Genomic DNA, 24,380 nt, shown 5'->3' with positions numbered 1-24,380 from the left:
TCAGTCCCCAGCAACACGTGCAAATGTGGAAACCTGTAAGTTCCCCAGAGAAATCAATGTGGCAGCTAGACGTGTGCTGAGCCCACCAGCCTTTTGCCATTGTTATAGTTCCTCACAGAATAAACGCAAGGCCTCTGCTTCTCTCACACCATGCCCCACAGTCTGAGTCATACTCTGCTCACCCTATGGGAACATTTTGTCTAAGAGAAAAAATGAAACAAGGAAGATTTCTAAACTGCCATGAAGCAACCCCTTTGCACACACACCCTCTCAGATACAACACCCTGCCCTCACATTCTCCTACAGAGCTAGGAATGGTTCTACAGCTGAGTGACTCCTCTCTCCTATCTTTGCCATTCTGTAGAATAAGAACAGTAAAAAGAAAAGAGGGTGTAGTGAGACGGGAGTACCTGTCAGCCAGGTGCTGCCTCCCCACACCTGCAGCAGGCTGAGAGCAAGGCTCAGACATGCAGACAGAAGACCAGGAGTCTAAGAGCAGTCCTTCTACCGCTGTCCAAGGGAAAGGGATCAGAGCACTAGGGCTTTTGTTTACCTGGGCCTTTTGTAATTTAAGAACACCAGGGAGCAGGCAACTTGGTGGTTTTTACAACAGGGTTCAGGGAACAGATAAAAGGGTAAAGGATGAAGTTGGGCAGCGCTGGCGCACACCTTTAGTCCCAGCACTCAGGAGGCAGAGACAGGCGGATTGCTGTGAGTTCGAGGCCAGCTTGGTCTACAAGAGCTAGTTCCAGGACAGGGTCCAAAGCTACAGAGAAACGCCGTCTCAAAAAACAAAAAAAGAAAAAGAAAAAGAAAAAAAAAAGATAAAGGATGGTCAAGAATCCAAGGAGGAAGCTAAACACCAGAAGACATAGGGTAGGAAATACAGACGCTGTGGTAGCATAGGAATCCTCAGAAACAGAATCAAAGAGGGAGGCTAGGGCTGAGCCACAGCGGGAAGAGGCACAAGGAAGCCTTGAAGGAAAGGCAGAAGCTACATGGCCCCCAGGGAGTCCTCAGATCTGCCACGATCACCGATAACCAGCGCATCACTCGCCACCACGAACCACCCATGCCCATCTCGGCCAAGCCTCCCTCCTCAGGCCTGAACCTGGACCCCCATCACTGAGCACCTGCCATGTGCCATATGAAACACTTGATATACTCTTCCCATTGAATACATTGACTGCTCTGATGAGGGAGATACTGTCATGATTTCTATTTTACAGGCAAGGATTCTGAGGATTTCAAATCCTAAAGACCTTGGTCAAGGTCATAGGGTAAGCAAATGGCAGAGACTGCTTTTTTGAGCTTTACCAGTGTTCCTCTGCCTTCATGAAAGGCTGTTTAAGGCTTGACTTGGCATCGGACCCAGAGAAAGATGGCTGATCCAGGACCCGCTTGCTGGCACATACAGTCTGTACAGTCTGCTCTCCTCTAGGGCAGTCTTGGGTTGGCCTCAATCATTACCACAAGTGAGGCAGGGCAATAGTGCAAGCACAAGCAAGCGCATGCAAACTCACAATGAATGAGCAAAACTGGACTAAACAACCTGTCAGTGGACCAAAAGCACAGTAACGAATGATGCATACTCCTAGTCAATCACAACACACCAGCAGTGACCAAAAAATTCTTGCAGCAACTTAATTTCCCTAATATCATTTTTAAAAAAAACACACAAAAAAAACGACCTTTTTACAATAAAGAGCTCTGTATTGGAATCTCTTGGAGAATGTATTGTTGCTCCACGTCTTCTCATCCCCGCCCCCTGGGAAATGGGGATCATACAACAGGCAGCAGCAACACACAAGGTCTCGGCCTGTGCCTCTCCTCTGAGTTTGCAGGGAGTACTGGAGCACATCAGCTATAGCCAGCTGGGGTGCCTGTCTGCAGCCTCAACAACTGGGGCAGCAGAAGCACAAGGATTGCTATGAGTTTGTTGTTGGCCTAGACTACATAGTCAATTATAGGCCAGTCTGGACTACATAGTGAGATCTTGTTGAAGAAGAATGAGGAGGAAAAAGAAGATGAGGAAGAGGAGGAAGAAGAGGAGGAGGAGGAGGAAGAGGAGGAGGAAGAAACCAAAACAAAAATTGAAAAAACAAAACAAAAAAATCTCAGTTAGATCTGTCAGACCATTCCTGTCCTTGGCACATTTAGCCTCCATCACACAAGCCCCCACACTGTCTGAGAGCTGCCAGCATGCTAGATGGAAGGAAAACACTTGGGTTGGTGCACGTCAGCAGCCTAAGGCTCCATGGTACAGTATGCAGGACGTATCTCTCAGATGTAGCTTCTCAGCTCAAGACTGTTCCAGGCAAGGGAAGGGCAGTTGGTACCCTGGCTGTGCTCTGTGCCTGAGTTCATTAGCTTTCTTCTGCTTCACTTAAGCCTGGCATAAACGGGATCAATGTTACTCTCCTACTGCCATTCATCATGCATTAGGTATGTAAAGCCCTATTCTAAACAAGCACATGTATGGAGTGATAATGACTTTCCATGCATTGCCTAATTTAGTCTTCTGCTGGTTAACAGAAGCAAGGTCACAAGCAGCGAAAGGACCTAGCATGCTAGGACTCATGCTCCAGGACCACACTCAGGTTCCTCAGTAAAACCCTGGAAGGTGTTGCTATTGGTGGTGGTTGTTAGTCTCCCACTTCACACAAGCTCTGGATACATAGCTCTGGCTGGCCTGCCTCTGCCTCCAGAGTGCTGGGATTAGAGGTGCAGGATAACACACCTAGCCATAACTTTTCTCTCTGTGGCTGCAGTGGAAACTGAAGGGAAGGCTGAGTTATGGCAAGTTCTCTCCAGAATGGCGGCAAGGGGTGAGTGATTTTGGCGATGAGTTTCTATTACTGTTCCAGGTAATGGGAAGAGACATTGGAAGGCCACTGTGAGTCAGACTGAGCCCCAGGCAGGCTACATTCCCTCAGTGCCACCAAGAAGGGAAGGCCTGCCTTTAATGCCTTGTATTTAAAATTAATGCTGAGCTGTGCGTGGTGGTGCACGAAGCGGGCATTCTCTGAGTTTGAGGTTACTTATCCTGATCTACATGTCTTTGAGCTCAAGGCCAGACAGAACTACAAATGAGTCTCTCTCTGTCTCTCTGTCTCTGTCTCTCTCTCTCTCTCTCTGGTATAGTGATGTGTTAGGTACTAACTTGTAGCAGAAATCAGCACTGTGCTTGTAGTACCGACAGAGGTTCCCATCGTCTGGGGGTGTGGCACAGAAGAAGATGGATGGGGTCAGATTGTATCGGCCAATCTTGCAGAATTCATCTGTTTCTCGGGGAACACCGGGCTCGATGGCAACCCGATCACCTGGAGAGAACAAAGACAGGCCACATCTAAGGGCAGAAGAGGAGTCTCACTTGTGCTGGGTCTGGTTCTGCTTCACAACCTTTGAGAACAAGAGCAGGGGCAGAAACACTGCGAAGGCATGCCGGCTCACTGGCTGACACCACATGTGAGCAGTTTAGATGGTAACTAAGAGTCAGTCCATGTATGCATGGTGCTCAGAGGTCAGAGAAGGTGCTGGACCCCTAAGACTGGAGCTCCAGACATTTGTGAGCTGTGTATGGGTGGTGGAAATTGACTCTGAGTTCTTTGGAGGAGCAGCCAGTGCTCTGAACTGCTGAGCCACTGCCCCAGCCCCCATCCATCTTTTCTAGTGAACTTGTAAATAGACTAAAAATGTCCAATACTCTTCAGCCTGCCAGTTATTCACTGGAACCTAATAACTGAAAATGTAGGTATGATGAGCCACACAAGTCTTAAGTAGAGTAGTAAATACATTTGACAGACATTTTTTCCTATGTGAGAGAAAACTTCCATCAGGACACAGAAATTCGTCCCTGTGTCCATTTCTAGTCAGCTCCCGCTCCAGCCAAGACATCTGATGTTTTGAGTCTGTTCACTATAGATTAGCACTGCTCCTTATACACCATTAAAAACGGGGATCACATGGGATGCATTCTTTGCATCTGGCTTTTTCATTAAGTGTTTTTGTAGGTTGATACTTGTTATGTATCAATTGTTTATTCCTTTTTTGTGGCTGAATGGCATTCCACCCTATGAGTATAGCACAGATGGATAAACTATTCTTTAACTGTTTGTTTCTCATTTTCTAGATCATTTTTATGGATATCTGGACTCTTCAATTAAATTGAGCATGCCTTAAGATTAGTAGGTTGTCTGCTTTATATATATTTTGCCACAATGGGGTGGGGGGCTGGAGAGACAGTTCAGTGTTTTAAAAGCACTGACTGCTCTTCTAGAGGACCCAAGTTTAATTCCCAGCACCCACATGGTGGTTCACAGCCAACTGTACCTCCAGATCCAGGGTATCTGATGCCCTCCTCTGGCTTTCACAGGCACCAGGTGTGACATGGTGCACAGATACACAAATAGACAAAATATCTATAAACATAAAATTTTTTAAATTGAAAAAATTTATAAAAAGCTTTATATTCTAAAAACACAAAGGATCCACAGAAACCCAGTGGCTTTCAAGATGTACCTCTCAGCCCGCCTGACCCTTCCTTAGCTCTTTTCACCCTGTATTCCTCCTGCTGCTCACAGAACAATACCCACATAAAGGATAATATTCTCAACTTGACATTCAAGATGGAGTTTAACATTATCCCGTTTAACCTTCCAGATATTACCACATTATACAATTCACATTTGTACAGTCTTTACCATCCCTACAACTCCCCAATGGAAGACATCTGGCCTGAGAATAGGTGTCTGAGAACCCAGACACATTACTTGGCCTGTGTCATTTTACTTGTCTGACCCTTTTTACTAACTCAAAACAAAACATTCTCAAATCTCAAATGACAGGCAGCTCATTGATTCAAACATTCACTCTTGAGCCAGATCGAACAAGGTGACATTCCAGACAGCTCTGAGACTAGCCAGTGTGTGACCCTGGGCAAGAACAACATTCCACTGTCTGCATCTATTAATAAAGCTAATAATGTGTACTTTGTGGTAATAAATAATTACATGTGCTGGTGTTTAATGACCAGCAAACCAATACATACAAGCTTTCTTCTTCCTTTTAAAATTATTCTTGTCATATATCCAGCTCCAAGATAATATTATGATGTGTCTTTAACCACCCTTGCTCACAGTCAGTGTCCTTTCTTTGACCTCTGACTATATACTTCTTTCTCCGGTTGTTGGTGGTGTTGACAGTTCTAACATCTGGTCTCCCTAACTAGATCTATGAGTCCAGGACTCACTATTTTTTTCCCATTTCTCAAAGTACCTGACCCAAGTCTGAACCATAGGAGACACTGACTAAGCACCTGCTAGAATTTAGAGAACCTGGTCCCACATGCAGGGATCGGCCATTGCTTGGCTGCTGGAAGATAAGAGCCTTCCACTTTGGGATAAGCCTGTATCACCATGGGCTTTTTCAACTTGCATTAACAACAAATGAAGGCCTTGACTTAAGACTCCTAAATGAGACACATGTTTAACTTCTAAGCTTACTAATCCGTCTCTATGTCTAGTCTCAGAGATTAAGCTGCTTCTCTTGCCAAACCCCAGCCTCCTCCAATTAACCTGCAGTCATTTCCAGGCCATGCAATGGTCTCATTACCTATGCCAAGCCAATTCAGACGTAACTCACTGTGTTGGGGGACAATGTAGTCTGCTGCAGCTCAGCTCTCTGGAACAATCAAACTCAGGTTTTACTAGTCTGTTGTTTTCCTAGCCATCTAATAAAAAATGAAAGGTTATGTTATAAGCCCTAGGGAGAAACTTAACACTGTTGTCATGCTACATGGATGCATTGTCAAGCTACCTTTTCAATTGTTACGTTTATACAGCTAGATTAGTGCTGCCCTCAACCTTGGCCAGGAAGGCTTCTTCCTGCAGAGACTCATAACTGGTCAAAGTGATGAGAACAAATGACTCTTGACTGTTCATCTTTATGTAGGACACCTACTTCAACCCCACACACCAAGGCAGGGATCATTTAGGAAGAGGTAGTTAAGGGAATGTAAGAACCAGAGTATGGGGGAAGAGCTGTGAAATGCCATCTTCTGGACCTGGCATGGCTCATGAACTTACTGTAGCTATGGTTACTTGCGTAAGACCCATACAAGATCAAACCTACAAGACCAGTCAACATTCCAGCAGGCAGTACTAATTGGACGTTTTTGTTTGTTTGTTTTAAGGCAAAGACTCAAGTGTGGGCAATCTGGAGACTCCTGGATTCTGGGGCAAAAGTGGGAGGGATACACTGTTTATATGCATGAAACTGTTAGAGAATGAAAAATTCTATTAGAAAAGAAGATTTAGAATGAAAGACAAATTAGTTAACTAGCTTAAAGGTTGGGTGTGAGGCTTAGCCTTGTTAAAGCTAAACTGTTCTCTGAGATAAACATTAAGTGACTAGAAGCAGGAATGTCCTTGGCTACACAGCAAGATGGAAGCCAAGTGGGCCAGAAGAGCTTCTATCTGAAAAGAAAATCACCATCTTTCTAAGTCAAAGATTCTAGGGCAGTGGTTCTCAACCTTCCTAATGCTGTGGTGACCCCAACCATAAAATTATTTTGTTGCTATTTCATAACTGTAATTTTGTGACTGTTATGAATTGTAATGTAAATATCTGATATGCAGGATATTTGATATGCAACTTCCAAAATGAGCATGACTCACAGTTTGAGACAGGCTGGCCTAGGGTGTGGGGCTGGAATAGATCTATCATGGGCAAGTCAGTTGTGCACTGTGCATTCCAAAATGCAGAGTACGCATTCTCTCACAATAGCATCAGACTTCCTTTGAATACTCAGTGATTAAAGAGTATTCCTACAGGAAATAGACTCACATCTGGAAATTATACAAGCCAGACATGCTCATGCCGTTAATAATAGTACTCTGGAGGCTAGGACAAAAGGATCACCTTGAGATGGAGGCTAACCTGGGATATAAAGTGTTCTTGGCCAACTTGGATTACAAAGTGAGGTAATGGGCCAGCCTGGGCTACAGAGTGAGGCACTATCTCAAAAGTAAATGAGTAATTAATTAAAAGTAAAATAAAAGAGGTTTTTATTCTTAGTATTCAGAAGCAGTTTGTGGCTTATATGATATGAACATTTTTTTTCAACCCATTTTCTGATTTATTTTACATGCCCTATCTCTTTTTTAAAGAAGACAGGGGTCTAGACATGACCCCTGCATTCTCTACCTCACATTCTGACTAAGAATCTACTTTCTGTCCCAAGCCTGTGTTCCACCCACTCTAAGGCAGGGAACCAAGGCTCTTGTCCACCGCTGCACCTCTGTGCTTAGCAGAGGGATTGGTTCAGGGAGAGCACACGCCGATGTTTCTGCTGACCTGGTTTGAGGTGTTTCACCATCTCTCCGACTTTTGTGACTGTTCCAGCAGCTTCATGCCCGAGCACCATTGGCTTCTTCACAACAAAATCTGCAATGCGGCCATGCTGCCAGTAGTGGACATCTGACCCGCAGATCCCCACAGAGTGCATCTTCAGGATCACCTCTAGTTAGAGAGCCAAGGAGAGAAAACGCGTGAGGGAAAAGGCGAGCCTTCTCCTCTCAGGAGCTCTAGCAATTTCCCTCTGGACCAGGGAGAGAGCTGGTTCTTAGCAACAGGAACAAATTGAGATTACATAGGAAAACAAGCTAAGGAGAAAGCCCAAGCAGAGGAGAGCAGAACAGCTTGACCGAGCAAAGACACTGAGTGTGATGGGTAAGTTTACACGTTTACTTGCCTAGCCAGTGGACCCAGCTGTTTAGTCAAACACCCATGCAGATGTTGCTCACAGGGTAGGTCGTTGTAAGGGGTTTTATGATACAATTAGCATTTAAACCAATAGACTGAGTGAACCAGATTATCTTCCATAAAAGTAGATAGGCCCCATCCAATCAAGTAAAGGCCTTGTACACAAAAATGGGATTTTCTTTTTTCGAGACAGGGTTTCTCTGTAGCTTTGAATCCTGTCCTAGCTCTTGCAGACCAGGCTGGTCTTGAACTCACAGAGATCCACCTGTCTCTGCCTCCCGAGTGCTGGGATTAAAGGCATGCGCCACCACCCCCTAGCCAGATTTTCTGAAGGAGAAACTTTCCTAAGAATCTAACCCAGGAAGCTTTTCCTGAGTCTGCTGCCCTGCCCTAGCGTTTCCCAGGCCATCCAACCACAGGAGCCAGTTGCTTAACATAAAATAAACTGCCCTCTTCTCCCCACCACCTCGTATATCTGCTCATACATACATATCTTACTTGTTCTGTTTGGAGAACCCTGACCAATCCTGCTGTAACAAAATATCATGAGGAGGAAGCACTGTATCAACCGTTTAAAAGAACAACTGGTTTGCCCGAGATAACTGTTTCCAAACACTGTGCTGAGCCTACTCTTAGCATCCTGAAAATCTCTCCACTGGCCACTGCATGATAAACTGCCATGTTAAGTCCCTCCTGTTCCTTGTTTTCTAAAAAGGTTTAGCTTTACTTAACTCTCCTGTAAGTTCACTTCACACTTCCCCTTTGAGGACTGAATCAAGTGAGGTTTGGTAGGACTATTGTTGTCAAGTGTCCAAGTTTAAAATGATGCCTGGAACAAGACAAGGTTACCACTCTTTCCATATCTACTCAATATAGTTCTTGAGGTCTTAGCTAGAGCAATAAGACAACAAAAGGACATCAAGGGGATACAAATTGGAAAAGAAGTTCAACTCTCACTATTTGCTGATGATATGATGGTTTACATAAGTGACCCCAAAAATTTTACCAAGGAACTTCTACAACTCACAAACACCTTCAGTAATGTAGCAGGATACAAGATTAACTCAAAAAAAAAAAATCAGTAGCCCTCCTTTACATAGATGATAAATGGGCTGAGAAAAAAATCAGAGAAACATTACCTTTCACAACAGCCACAAATAACATAAAATATCTTCGAGTAACTCTAACCAAACAAGTGAAAGACTTGTATGACAAGAACTTTAAATCTTTGAAGAAAGAAATTGAAGAAGAAACCAAAAAGTGCAAAGATCTTCCATGCTCTTGGGTAGGTAGAATTAACATAGTAAAAATGGCAATCTTACCAAAAGCAATCTACAGATTCAATGCAATGCCCATCAAAATCTCAGCAAAATTCTTCAAATACCTCGAAAGAACAGTACTAAACTCATATGGAAAAGCAAAAAACCCAGGATAGCCAAAAGAGTCCTGTACAATAAAAGAACTTCTGGAGGCATCACAATTCCTGACTTCAAACTCTGCTACAGAGCTACAGTACTGAAAAGAGCTTGGTATTGGCATAAAAACAGACAGGAGGACCAATGGAACTGAATCGAAGACCCATATATTAATCCACATACCTATCTATGAACACCTGATTTTTGGCAAAGAAGCAAAAAATATCAAATGGAAAAAAGAAAACATATTTAACAAATGGCGCTGGCATAACTGGGTATTGACATGTAGAAAAATGAAAATATATCCATATCCATCACCACGCACAAAACTCAAGTCCAGATGGATCAAAGACCTCAACATAAAGCCAGCCACACTGAACCTGATAGAAAAGAAAGTGAGACGTACACTTGAATGCATTGGCACAGGAAACCACTTCCTAACTATAACCCCAGTAGCACAAACACTGAGAGAAACAATTAATAAATAGGACCTCCTGAAACTGAAAAACTTCTGTAAAGCAAAGGACATGGTCAACAAGATAAAATGACAGCCTACAGAATGGGAAAAGATCTTCACTAACTCCACATCAAACAGAGGTCCAATCTCCAAAATATACAAAGAACTCAAGAAATTGGACACCAAAAGATCACATAATCAAAAAAAATAAAAGGGGGGGGGAGGGAGAACAGACCTAAACAGAGAACTCTCAACAGAGGAATCTAAAATGGCTGAAAGACACTTAAGGAAATGCTCAACATCTTTAGTCAACAGAGAAATGCAAATCAAAACAACTCTGAGATTTCCATCTTACACCTGTAAGAATGGCCAAGATCAGGAATACTGATGACAACTTATGCTGGAGAGGTTGTGGGGAAAAGGGAACACTTCTGCATTGCTGGTGGCAATGCAACCTGGTACAACCCCTTTGGATGTCAGTGTGGTGATTTCTCAGAAACTTAGGAAACAACATTCCTCAAGACCCAGTAATACAACTTTTGGGCATATACCCAAAGGATGCTCAATCGTGTCACAAGGACATATGTTCAACTATGTTCATAGCAGCATTGTTTGTCATAGCTAGAACCTGGAACAACCAAAAGGCTCCTCGACCAAACAATGGATAAGAAAAATGTGGTACACTTACACAATGGAGTACGACACAGAAGAAAAAATAACAACATCTTGAAATTTGCAGGCACATGGATGGATCTAGAAAACATCATATTGAGTGTGGTAATCCAGACCCAGAAAGACAAATATCATATGTACTCACTCATAAGTGGCTTTTAGATATAAAGCAAAGAAAATCAGCCTAAAAATCACAATCCCAAAAAACCTAGCCAACAATGAGAACCCTAAGATACACATAAGTGGATCTAATCTAACATGGGAAGTAGGAAAAGACAAGATCTCCTAAGTAAACTGGAAGCATGGGGACCATGGGAGAGGGTTGAGGGGAGGGGAGCAGAGAAAAATGTATAGCTCAATAAAATCAATTTTTAAAAAAAAGGAAAAAATGATGTCTGGGCCTCTCAGCTCAAGTAGGTACCAAAAGATTCCGGGCTCTGTCTGACAGAGATAACCACATCATGAACAACACCCTGGGAAAAACTCCATCGTCAACAAAGAGGCCCAAAAGTTCTGCTGTGCACTCAGACATCTTAGCTACTGTCCTTGCCACAAACCACAGCAAAACCCCTAGGTGTGGCTCTGAAGAGCTGTTTTTACCCTTGTCTTTGGTTGAGCAGTTAGGAATGGCAGGCTGAATTCTGAGAACAAAGATAGAAAAAAAATTACTGAAATCAGAAAAACTCTCTCTGAGCTTTCCCTATAGAAGTCCAGTGTTTGCAGCAAGAATTGAGATCTAACTTATTGGAACACTCGCTTTCCGACAAACTTTCTCTTCCAATTCAACTAAAGCAAAAGACAAAAGAACGACAGTAGGCTGGGTGGGAGAGGGCCCTTCACAGTCCAAGCAGGTCCTTACTTGGCCACCCCTCAACCAAAGCTATCTTGTCAGGGTACAGTGGGGCACCTCCTCCACTTTTCTGAACATGGTATCTTTGTGAAAATGTTTAAGCCTTAAATTTGCATTGCTTGCTAAACACTGATAGAAATGGTCAATTTAAATATATCTTACATATAAATATAAGATATTTATATCTTATCATTCTAAGTAAATAATGCAGCTGACCTCTGAGTATCGAAGTTCAGGAGTTACCAAGAAAGGTGGCTTTAACTGATGTTCACCCAGAATCTGTGCTTCTGGGCTAAAGTGAGGCAGGGTAGAGAGGACATCCCAAGTCATCAAGAAGAGCAAAGGGATCTGAGGGACGTAAGATCCTGTCCATTGTCCCTAGCCTCACCCTGGAATCCTACAGACTATGAACTGGATTCTTGGATGGAAGAAATATCCACTAGCCAACAGTTGGCATGACCTCCCCAGGTCTAGATACCACCAGGAAACCTGCATGACAGCTCAGTCCAGTGGGCTCACCCACCGAGAGGCCGAAAAGTGAAGCAAAGGTGTTCAGAGCCCTGCTCCTACATGCTCAGTCACTTTCTGTACTTGGTTGATTAAAGGAAGGGACAGGCCTCCTGCAGCCCCTCCCACCCCTGCTGGACAGGCAGATAGTTCTGGGCTGGCCCTCTTGGGTGTGCTAACACAGTGCTCCTTTGCTAACTACAAGATTTAGCTCTGTAGATTTCTAGAACCAGAATATGATTTGGCATCTGATCTGGTAGACAGGATACTGGCTGTTAGGTAGAAAGGGTTGGTTCTGCCTTTGGTCCACATGATTCACATTAAAAATCTAGTGCAGCTCAGCAGTCTGGTATCTTAGTTTTTCTCTTCTATCACTGATTCTTATATTTCATATAGTAGCCAAGATAAACCACTGTGGCCAATGGAAAAAGAAGTAAACATGCTGACCAGTAGGAAAGGGGGGCAGAGGTCAGTGCACACGCCTCCAAGGCCAGTACCAGCGAGTACCATGTCAGGTCAGCTTCCCATGGACATACCATTTGGACCTGGCTCAGGGATTGGGTAGTTCTCCTGGAATAAATAAAACAGAGAAGTTGTTTAGTATACATAATAACTTACCCCCATAAACATTTTTCTGCTTTTAAAATATTAGCCTGGAGTTTCATTTAATTATTCCTTAGAACACAAGTTCAAACCACACTCTCCTATCTGTGAGCACTGAAGGGGATGGCAGATGGCAGGCTTCACCATGCTGCTCAAAACAGAGCCATTGACTCAAATAATGGCGTGCACAATATACCCCAAATGCAATAGAAAGTCACATCTGTAACTGGTGACATGCCACAGAATGAAACAAAGTTCTCAAGCTAGGTTCCCTTCCTGGAAAACTAGCCTGCTTCTAGATCAGAATGTCAAATCCTGAAGGAAGCTACTCTAGGCACTCGCTACACCACCCCCTTTGGTGCTACTTGCCCAGGACTAAGAAAAACGTGTGCTAGCTGTGCCCCATGCAGAAAAGTGTCTGAACTGCTGTGGCCTCCAGATTTGCCTTCCACATTGGATCTTTTCATCCTGGAAATCATGGTCTCAGACACAGATGTTTGGTCTGGCATTCCTACTGGGAAAGAGGGAGGGTGTAAGCGGGTGCTTGCAAGGACTGAATCTCTCTAAGCAGGTGGGAGGCTGTCTACGACACCACTCCTTTCTCTTATTTCAGTACAGGCGGATAGGATGCCCAGTCCTCTCTTCTAAAACTTCCCATTTGGAGTTTTAGGAGCCCAAGAGAAACAAGGGCTCTGCATTTTAGTGCAAAAAGCAACCTGAGGTATCCTGGTATTTATAGCTAGTATTAGAATATAATTTGAGGGGCTGGAGAGATGGGTCAGAAATTAAGAGCAGGGGCTGCTCTTCTAGACCCTAGAATTCCCAGCATTCACATGGCAGTTCACAACTGTCAATAACTCCAGTTCCAAGGGATCAAACACACACACAGGCAAAACACCAATGCATATAAAACAAAAATAAAAAGGAATCACAAAAAATAGAACTTTTCTCCATGGTTAACTGGCGAGGGTAAAGCCAGGGCTGACAAAAAGGAAGGATACTGAGTGGCCAGACCCAAGTGTTCAATTTATAATTTTTTTGTGGGCAGACAAGAAGCAAGGGAGGAAGCAAATGAAACGTTTACAGTGCCTGCTGTGGATGAGATCATTCTTTCAGCTTTGTCTTACCAAGCCCAGAGTTGACAGACAACATAACTTAGTCAAGATCCTATCAACATGCAGTGGTTAACCAGGGCTCAGCCCAGCCGTATCCAACACCTATACCAGTTTCTACTGTACCTACTGGGTCCCAAGGTCGAGTGATCTTTCTTCTTTAGGCAACAGAAAGAGTTGTCAATCAAACAAACAAACAAACAAACAAAAAGGAAGCAAGAAGACCTTTCAACCTCCAAAGGCTTCCTGAGCTGTCTTTTATGAATTTTATGAAACAATGTCTTTCTATGTTCCCAGGCACTGGAATCCATTATGTACCCCAGGATAGACTCAAACTCATGATTCTCCTGTCCCAGTGTCCTGCTGGGATTTAGGCTTGTGCCCCCAGGCCTAGCTCAAGTCCCTTGCTTTAGGCAGACTCATAGCACCAATCCACCTCTAGAACCAAATGCTGCTCAACACTACCATGTTCCTATTTCTTCAGCACCAGGTACAGCCCAGCCTCAAACCCCGGTGGTAGCCTTCCCCAAAGAGTGTTTCCTCATAAGCTCTAACTTCTTCCTTCCTTCCTTCCTTCCTTCCTTCCTTCCTTCCTTCCTTCCTTCATTTATTTATTTATTTTTATTTTTTTTTTTTGGTTTTTTGAGACAGGGTTTCTCTGTAGCTTTGGTGCCTGTCCTGGAACTAGCTCCGTAGACCAGGCTAGCCTTGAACTCAGAGAGATCCGCCTGCCTCTGCCTCCTGAGTGCTGGGATTAAAGGTGTGCGCCACCACCGCCCAGCCAGCTCTAACTGCTTTCATTCACTTCAGAGCAGCAGGCTCTCCTGTGGAGAAAATTCAGTGCTAACTGAGCTCCTCCAGAGAAAGTTCAATCTGCGTGCTGACGCTGATCCGCAGGCACACAGCTACATTGTCCACCAGGTACCTGTGCTAAGTGCTGTACAGGTGTCGCGGGATAGCCCAGGTGCTGCACAGCCTGAAGCCATCCCCATGGGTTGAGGATGAAGACTTGGGGTAGTTAGCAACCTGCCAGGGGCTGCAGAGGCTAAGGGTGGATGACCACTACGTGAGCCCAGGAGTGAGGCACCAACTGGCCGACACACAAAGAGCCTCGTGTGAGGGGGAAATGGTTAAAGTACTTAAGAAACATTTGGTTTTTCTGGGGGAGAGTGGTTGGTTTTCTAATGTTATTTTTTTCTTCTCAGTAATTTTGAGTGGGGGGAAGTCTATAATCACCACCTTAGGATGGATAGGTGTCTCCAAAATCTCTCTCAAAGGAGTCACCAGTCTTATGTTTGAAATGAACTAACATCCTACACTGTTGAGTAAATTTGTGTTTCTTACCGTTACATCCAGTGAAAATTTAAACTTTAATTTCAGTGGAATTTAATGATTACTGATTTTGTTTCTAACTTGGACCCTTGCCCACATCCCTACCAATGGCAACAGCAGGAAAATCCCCCGACACGGATACCCAATTCCATATTCTTCCTATCTTTGCTTCCAGCTAGGGTAAGCCTGAACACCGGACCTGGGTGGGGAAATGGGAGATGGAAGCTCAGAGGAACAGCTGGTATACCATGTAAGCCATGAGCCACTAAAGATTTACTGCTATAACCACTACTAAACCTTACCCCTGCCGGGCGGTGGTGACACACACCTTTAATCCCAGCACTTGAAAGGCAGAGGCAGGCAGATATCTTTAAATTCGAGGCCAGCCTGGTCTACGAGAGCTAGTTCCAGGACAGGCTCTAAAACTACAATGAAATCCTGTCTCAAAAAAAAAAAAACCAAAAACCGGGGCTGGAGAGATGGCTCAGTGGTTAAGAGCATTGCCTGCTCTTCTAAAGGTCCTGAGTTCAATTCCCAGCAACCACATGGTGGCTCACAACCATCTGTAATGAGATCTGATGCCCTCTTCTGGCCTGCAGGCATATATGTTGACAGAATATTGTATACACAGTAAATAAATAAATATTAAAAAAAAACCCAAAACCAAAACAAAACAAAAAACCTTACCCCTATTCCACATGCAAAGATGCAGTGACTATTCAGGACACTAGAGGGTGCTGTGCTGGTAGTCTGTTTACTGTCTGGCTCCAGAAGAGACCCATTCTTCACACAATCCCCCTCTCCTCTCTCAGGTTAGGTACCTAAGGGTGACCCTTACATTCAGTTTCTCCTTCCAAATGCTGGGAATATAGCTCAGCGCCACCAAACCATATTCCTGTGGTGCTGAGGAAGGAACCCGAGGCTTTGTGCATACAAGACAAGCAGTCTACCAACTGAGCTACAGCCCTAAAGAGCCCCCTCCTCTTGATGACTTCACCCACCCACCCTTTCAACTCAGGCTCAGCAGCTGCCTCCCCCTCTCCACAGGGGATGTGCCACTGAACACAAGATTATATTAAGATCAACTATTGGGACCCGGAGAGATAGATGGCTCAGCAGTTGAAAGTGCTTGTTGATCTTGCAGAGGACCAGAGTTTGAGTCCTAGCACCTGTATTAGGCTGTTTATAAATACCTGTAACTCCTTTTGAGGAAGCTGAGGCAGAAGGATCTAGAACTTCAAGATTGCCTAAACTAGGCATAGCAAGACTTTGTCTCAAAATAAATAAATAAGCCTTAAGTTTGTAAATATTATGCCAAGTATCACTGCTACCACAGCGTGGCCACTGAACACTAAAAGGGTGGTGTGTAACCGTGTTACTTAACCTCCTTTTCCATCTTAGAGTCCCTGGTACTAAACTTTTCTTCATCTACTTCTCTCTCAAGGTTTTTGAGGGCTATAGCTCAGGTGTTGAGACACACACACACACACTTAGTTCCTCTGAGATCCTAGACTTCCACTTTATTCCAGTGACTACTTTCTCATTTCAGACATTCAAGGTTTCCTAAGTAGAATATCTCGTCAATGAGTCACAAAGGTGCAGAGAGGAGCTTTGAAGCCTTCTTTAGTTCTGCTGGCATGCTGGAACTTTTCCCGTCAGAAACATCTATCTAAATCACACAGACAGCTGCCCTTCTCTCTGCAGGACACTTACAGTAGTCCCGAGTCCCCAGGAAGATGTCCCTAGTAGATGGGGTGATCTCAGCTGTCTCCGGCATTTCAAATAGTGTGTTTGTGTGTGTGTGTGTGATATGTCTTGAATGTCATCAGCTCCCTTTCCATTGGTATATCTAAATTCATATCCTCTACCCATTCTGCCTAGGTCAGTGGTTCTCATCCTTCCTAATGCTGCGACCCTTTAACATGTTCCTCATGTTGCGGTGACCCTCGACCATAAAATTATTATTATTTTTTTTTTTTTGCTTTTTCAAGACAGGGTTTCTCTGTGGTTTTGGAGCCTGTCCTGGAAATAGCTCTTGTAGACCAGGCTGGTCTCGAACTCACAGAGATCCGCCTGCCTCTGCCTCCCGAGTGCTAGGATTAAAGGCGTGTGCCACCACCACCCGGCAAAATTATTTTCATTGTTACTTCATAACTGTAATTTTGCTACTGTTATGAATTGTAATGAAAATATCTGACATGCAGGATATTTGATATGTAACCCTTGTGAAAGGGTTTTTTAACCTCAAAGGGGTCATGATCTACACATTGAGGACCATTGGCCTAGGCGGTAGGAAGGGCTTCAAGCCAAGGAGAAATCAGGGAGGGTAAGTTTTCCTGCCTCCAGCCAGCCTTGGGCAGAAGTCAGACTCTGGAGTAGCCTGCCAGTGTGCAAAGTTGGCTCTTCTCAACCCGCTGTGTACCCAGGGCGCATTACACAACCTCTTGATTCTCCCCTTCTGTATCATGAGGAAAGTCATCAAAGGGAGAGCCGCCCCACAGCAAATATGTTTGCTCTTATTTCAAAAGAAACAACCCCAAGTTCTGTCCCCTAACAGTTGAACCAGTTCTGGACAGCCTTGTCCTTTGGGAAAGGGCAAAGTACTCCAAATTATTGTAGGGAAATATCGGACTCTGTTCTTTTCATGGCAACTTTTAGAGAAATTTGCCCTTTAAAAGGCTCGGATTTAGAAGAGCTAAAGAAGGACTCTAGCCCTGATTTAGGTCTGATCCTTGTTATATGGAGATGAAGCCAACCCCATGCCTTAAAGGGACAGGCAGGATATGGGAGGTAGAGGTGGCCTGGGCCCAGATTCTGAGCAGATGTCTTTGCCACTTGCTCCCCCATGCAGACTTCGTGTGAGCCTGAGGGCTGTGCTGAACATGTAAGGTGGACAAGACACTATCGTCACTTCTCCTGCTTTGTTTCCCCTATCCCCATGTATTTGTCCTGTGTCCTAAGAGTGGGAGGAAAAGCCGAAGGTTTTCCAATTGGACGAGAGGCTTTTGTGAGGCAGTCAAAATAAAGGGTTGGAAGCGCTCCCGTAGTCCACTGAGGTGGTCCTCTGCCCAGGCTCTCCTTGTTCTGCCCAGCCTCTGTCCTGCTGATAACAATCTTTCTGAAATACAAACCTGTTTAGGCTCCCCATTAGCCCTGAAAAGTCCCCTACCCCTCATGCCATGCCTCCACCTCACCTCCAGCCACACCCAACACATCCCCACAAGGGCCATTTCTCCTTCTCCTTCCTCATGATCCCACATGAGATAGGAAGGGGGAAGCATCCTAATTCCTGTGGGACCCTTAGGTGACTTGTGTTTGGATGTACTGTTAATTGATGCATCTGGGTGTTGCAAAAACTCAATCTACCCACTTGCCCCCAACACCAAACAAAACTTTAGTGCAGAGAAGTCAGCTGTCTCCTATTCCAATTTCATGAACCATAAAGAAAAGCAAGATCGGGGCTGGAGAGATGGCTCAGAGGTTAAGACACTGCCTGCTCTTCCAGAGGTCCTGAGTTCAATTCCCAGCAACCACATGATGGATCACAACTATCTATAATGAGATCTAATGCCTTCTTCTGGCCTGCAGGCATACATGCAGACAGAACACTGTATACACAATAAATACATAAATCCCTTAAGAAAAGCAAGATCTAGATTCTACAGGACAGGCCAAAGGGACAGAAAGTAGCTGAACCATGGCAGCTGAATACAGGGTTCTGTTTTTTTTTTTTTTTTTTTTTGAATACAGGGTTCTGCCTGGTCCACATTCTAAGAATTTTGCCAAAATTGCCCATACATTTGCCAGTTTTAGCCTTTAACCATCTCTTCATGCTAAGATGGTTTAAAGGCTTTGGCCTCCTGCCTAAGCCCACAGCTAGCACATACCAGGGACGATGCGTGGGACTCTATGCTGGCCCTTGTATAAGCGCAGCACCACTGGAGCACACACAATCCAAATGAATACTAAAACCTTCCCCCTCCTCTGCATTAAGAATTTAACTTAGACTCTACCACTGGCCTTGGACTTACTTTGGAGCTCACTCAGGCCTTGAACTTTCAGTCAGTCTTCCTGCCTCAGTCTCCTGAGTAGCTGGGATTACAGGCCTGGTGCCCCTCTTCAAGACAATTATAGCAGGAAGGGAAAAAAAAAACATTGTTAAGCCACACAACTAACAGTGGAGCTGGGACTAACCCCTCCTCCAGCCCCCTGGCTTTGAGTTTACTATTTCTTTTTCAAGAAGACCCCCATGAATTGACACTGCTTGCTGACGGCTGGGGTGGCTTTCTTGTACATCAACTGACTCAATTCTTCTTCTTGCTTCCTAAAGTCCCAACTTTCTCATTTAAAATAGGGAAATAATGAAGCCAGGCATTGGTGGTGCACACCTTTGATCCCAGCACTTTGGAGGCACAGGCAGGCAGATCTCTAAGTTTGAGGCCAGCCTGGTCTACAAAGTGAGCTCCAGGACAGCTGGGAACACAAAGAGAAACCCTGTCTCCAAAAACAAAATATAAAATAAAAATAATAAAGATAGAGCAATCTGGTTTTTCCCCTCATTATGAAGGAAAGCTACCAGTCTGTCCTAAGATATACATATGTATATGCACACCCAGCACGGCCCTACTGTGTACATACCTACTAGTCTGTTCTAATAAGTGTGTGTGTGTGTGTGTGTGTGTGTGTGCGTGCTCAAAACACACCACATTCCCTCTCTCACTCTATCACCCCAATTACAAATGCTCCCTCCTTGCTGTGTTGACTCTAAGCATGAGAAGACTTTGGTTACTGAAGTAAAGAAGAAAAGGAAGCCGTCTTCTAGGTAAGCAGAGGCGAGACTGGGTGTTAGGTTTCCTTCCTGCTTCTCTCAGGGGTGGCTCGGGTCCTGTTTGTCCAGAGTCATGCCCTGGACCTTGGCCAGTTTCTGGCCTTACAGGTGGCAGCCGTGAAGGCAACACTGGGAAAGCCTGAGCTCTCCTTCGCTTGGATTCCTGCCTTAGATTTTCGGAATGGGTGTTTCTCTAAACAATTCCTTTCATGTGAGCTCCTGAGGCATGGATTTTTATCAGTAGACGCTGCCCCTAGTCTACCCAAATGGAAGCTAGGTCTCAGTTGACCTCAGGAAAGACCTGAAATCTGTATGGTGTCATATCGAAAGGGAACAAAGTCTTGTCTTCCCCCTTCCCATCCTATAATCCATAGCTATGGCTTTCAAAAGCCACTGCCGCTTAATCTGCTATGCTCAGACATCTTGGGTTTCATTGTGGCTCTCCTACTAGAGAACAGGTCCCTCAAAGCTTCCCTAGGACTGTTCCTCCCTGATTCTAAGGTTCGGTGCTGATACCACCACCCAAACTTTTACTCCTGAGCCAGTCCGCTCTAAGGAAATGGAGGTAGCTGGGAGAGGATCATGCCTGGGAAGAAGAACCCAGGAGGCCTGCGCTGGACTACAGGGGCCCCAGCAACAGCATACACCCCACTAGGAGCTCTTATGACCTTCTTACTTCAAGGGTTATTTACATGCAAGTGGAGATATCTGCAATATCCCTTAAGGAGCAATTCAGGGCAGAACAGTCCTTTGTACAGGACAGTGCTTTAACGATTTCTCTCATCTGTCTCCCTCTTTTGGAATGTTTGGGGGCAGGGACTGTGTTCTCTCTGGGCCCTCATACCAGTGCCTAGATCCATAGCAGGCACATTCTCACTTAATAAACAACAGTGACACGGAGGAGTATGTTCAGAATCACTCTGTAAGCTATGTAGAGACACATCACTTTTCCGCACCTGCCATCGACTGTAATAATCACAGTGTCTTTTGAATTCAGGAGGTTGGGTGGATGTTCTAAAGTGATTGGGAACCACACACGAAAGGGAGTTTGAATCTGAGTTCTTGTCTTGGGTCCATTAACCAACCAAGACTACCATCTTGGGGGATGGCACTTTTCCCATCAACTGAAGTGGAGTGTCACCTCCAGGCAAGGGTTCTTGGTTTGGAATCCTCCAAAGGATAGGCCTACGGGTACAGGAGTTAAGGAATCCCTTAAACATTTGAAAATGCTTCCAAACTTAAGTCTGCTTGCACTCTGTAGAAACCACTGAGGACAGATTCTTAAACAGACAAGAACTGTTCATCCGAATGAGTCTCTCCTGGGACATGTTCTTTGAGGGGGGAAGGAGGCAGAGATGCAGGGGAGTAGCAGAGATGGCTGGTACCCAAACCAAATACTGCACGCCCCGCTGAGATGGACTTTGTCAAAGGAACTTTGGCATGACCACAGAGATGATTCAGCAGATGCCTGGACTCTGGTGCAGGGGGGCAGAAACAAGTTTAAAGCCAGAGACAGGTACACAGAATGTTCTAGGGAAGCGCTACAGATGTGGATCAAGGGAGATAGCGATAGGCTGTATCCCCAGTTAAAAATGCATTGCGAGCGCTTACTGAATGCTGGGTCCTCTCGTGATTAAAAAAAAAAAAAATTCTGCAAGGGGATATTATCGGGACTAAACAGAATTTCACCGCTTTTAAGTGCCATCTTGCCACCCTTTTCCGCTCTGCACTGTCTACCGGGAGAAGATCTGAGTAGATTCGAATCCTGCCAGTCTCCCTCTGAAGAGCAGTAACAAGCGCGTGAATTTGCAGCTAGCGAAGGAGACCAAGGCTTGATTTGTTTTCAACGGTCCAGGGCACAGGCCACGTGCCAGGCACGGGGCTAACTTCCGGGAGCACGCGACCAGAAACTCTCCGTAGAGATAAATAACGGCCCGCTAACTGCTACCCCACCCCCACCTCCCGGTAACCAGCAAAGATCTGGGTAAACCGGGGCAGCCAGCAGTGCTTGGTACGGGCCAACAGCCGGCCCTGAGAGTGACAGGAACTTGGGAGTGGTGACTGCCGCTGCAGGCAGAGGGGTGAGGCAGGGCGGGGCGGGTGGCGGCCTGGGTTCCCACCCCCCGCTTTCCCTTTTTACCAGGCGAAGGTCCCCAGGTCCGTGCACCACCAGGGACAGGTTCTCGGCCTTAGCTGGAGCTGCCATGGCGCTTTCTTGCTCGGAAGTGACGGCTAGACCCGGTGAGGCGCAGGTGCTTCTAGTCGGCCCACCGCCAGGGGTCCGGAGTAAGGGGCAGGGGCGGGCCCTGGACGAGGCGACGCGCGGCCCTGAGGCGGGGCCTGCTCGCGCTGGACAGTCTGGGGGTGGGGTCTCTGAGGGGCGGGGCTTCGCGCAAACCCAGCGGCCCCAGGCTAGGAAAGGGGCCTTCGCGGGTGCGTGGCTGCAAAGGCCTGGGATTCCTTGCTAAGGCTAAGCACAGAGATCCTCAAGAGCAAGTTTAGGTCTGAGGTGGAGCCCGGCTGTTTTGCGTTATTAACTGGAACAGTGCAACTCACTGCAGGGGGACGCCGAATGCGCCCTGAGAAACCCACTCTGCGCTGCAGCCACTTTGGTTTCCCAAGCACCCAGCAAAAGGCTTGTCACCAAAGGAATGAAATTCAAAAGGAATGAAAGAAGGAATGCCTCTGCAAAAAGATGCTGCAGGGCGGAATTTGCTAGCCTTTCTCTTTAAAAGTTTTCTCGCTTTCCATTGGCAGGAGGATTTCAGCCCAGATCCCGCCTTTAGTACCTCCCAAGTCGGGACAAACAGGTTTCTTTCCCCTCTAGCAAAGGAGCTTGCTGCCCTTTTCTTTAGATGTCCGTGCTGAGGGTCTCTTTCTTGTTTTTGTTTTTCTAGACAGGCTCTCTCTGTGTATCCTTGGCTGTGCTGGGACTCTCTCTGTAGACCACGCAAGCCTCGAACTCACAGAGATCCGCCTGCCTCTGCCTCCCAAGTATTGGGTTTAAAGGCGTGCGCCACCACTGCCTGATGATACTGGAGGTTTCATTCCCTCACCATCCCTACTACTGACCCTGTAATCTCCAAGAGATTCTCATTGGAGATCCCAGCTCTGACGTCTCCACGTGACCATGGAGCACGGCTTTAAATTCTTTCAGAGCATCCATTCCCTGGCTGCACTAGGGGCCCACTAAGGCCAAGGTTTTATTTCTTGACTAGAACGTAGGGAGATGTTTAGCACAGCACAGGAGCTTAAAACAAAGTGATAAGCTCCTGTGATGAAGATGGATGCCAAGTAATGTTAGAAAGGGGAACCCAAGAGAGGTGGAGCAGGTAGAAGTTGGTTCAAGACTTAATAAAGCAACAGGATGGATTTATTTAACTTTTAAAGTTATTTATGATTTTAAGTATGAGTTTTTTGCCTGCTTTGTATGTATGTGCATGCTGGGGGTACATGGTATCCCCAGAGGCCATAAGAGGCACTGGACACCCTGGATCTGGAGTCACTGATGGTTGTGAGCTGCCATGTGGCTGCTGGAAATTGAACCCAGGTCTGCGAGAGCAAGAAGTGCTCCTACCTACTGAGCCACCCCAGAATGGATTTTTAAATGTAAGTTTTAATTGAAAAGCTAACAAATTTCTAATTACATTTCTCCCTGCAAAACTGAGTATCTAGCTGAGATTCAAAGCTCAGAAAATCCAAAAAAAAAAATTTAAATAAGTCCTCAGGTCCTTGCTACACACTGCTAATCAATGGCAGCTATGCTGCTCGACCCCGGGAGACCTGGCCCTCAGCCCAGCACCTTCCTTTGGAACATTAACTAAAGGTGCTTTATTTTCAATTCATGAATAAAAATATTATGTGAATTCTGCTTCAGAAAATTTTACCAGTTGTTTGATTTACAAAGTCAAGTTTTAAAAGCAGTTAGTCAGAGGGTCAATAAACTATGCAGAAATCATTTTCTCAGAAGAGGAGAAGGAGGAAAAGCCCCAAATGCCACTTTCTAATTTTATTCATAATTAATAACAAAGGGACTTTCCCTAACCCAGACACAGAAAGACAATTATCATATGTACTCACTCATAGGTGAATTTTTAAACATAAAGCAAAGAAAACCAGCCTACAAACCACAATCCCAGAGAACCTAGACAACAATGCGGACACTAAGAGAGACTTACATAGATACAATTTACATGGGAAGTATAAAAAGACAAGATCTCCTGAGTAAATTGGGAGCATGTGGATGTTAGGGGAGGATTGAAGGGGGGAGGGGAGAGGCAGGGAGGAAAGCAGAGAAAAATGTAGATCTCAATAAAAAATATTTTTTTTAAAAAAAGGGACTTTCCCTCACACCAGAAGAAATCAAGTCATAGGTGTGGAGTCTGTCTTCAAGTTCCATCCTAACAAGTTCTGCAAATCCAATGGACTGCTGAGGGACTCATTTCCCAGCTGTCTAGTATTAACAGTTACAAAAGCAATAGCTGGTGTTAGAGCAATCCCACAATGCCGCAGTGTCAGGACACGCCCCTTCCCTTCACACCCCTCCTTCTCAGTGTGTGGTCAGTGGAGTCTTCTCATATGAATGACTCCTCTGCAGTGAAGTCATTTCTCATATGAACGGGTTTGCAGCTTTGGGGAGTTCTCCTCCTAAATGATTTGACACCAGTCCAGTATGTTGCACCAAGCAAACCCTTGGCATCTAAATAGTTTTTAGCTAGAATAAGCTTGAAGAATGCTCCCAAATTTGATCCCAAACTAAAATGTTAGCCATCCATTTTTCTTTGTTCTTATCATCCTCAGGAGGAGGCGTGTCCTCCTAGTGGCTGGCACGCTGCTAAAT

At 45.2% G+C, this 24,380-nt stretch overlaps 1 protein-coding gene across 1 annotated transcript in view; it reads right to left on the bottom strand.

The window, feature by feature from the left end:
- The window catches only part of Sord (sorbitol dehydrogenase), a 30,541-nt gene extending 8,462 nt beyond the window's left edge, over nucleotides 1-22,079 (bottom strand). Inside the window, exons 1-4 of the mRNA XM_075961988.1 lie at nucleotides 21,681-22,079; nucleotides 12,202-12,235; nucleotides 7,357-7,521; nucleotides 3,164-3,323 (exon numbers count right to left, since the gene is read on the bottom strand). Coding sequence (XP_075818103.1) covers nucleotides 3,164-3,323; nucleotides 7,357-7,521; nucleotides 12,202-12,235; nucleotides 21,681-21,746 — 425 coding nt within the window. The 5' untranslated portion in view covers nucleotides 21,747-22,079. The remainder of the gene's footprint in view (nucleotides 1-3,163; nucleotides 3,324-7,356; nucleotides 7,522-12,201; nucleotides 12,236-21,680) is intronic.
- Nucleotides 22,080-24,380: the final 2,301 nt, after the last annotated feature.

Source organism: Microtus pennsylvanicus, chromosome 2, assembly GCF_037038515.1.
Source record: "Microtus pennsylvanicus isolate mMicPen1 chromosome 2, mMicPen1.hap1, whole genome shotgun sequence".
Lineage (NCBI taxonomy): Eukaryota > Metazoa > Chordata > Mammalia > Rodentia > Cricetidae > Microtus > Microtus pennsylvanicus.
Note: the sequence above shows the minus strand (reverse complement) of the source record. Positions and strands in the feature narration are given on the sequence as shown.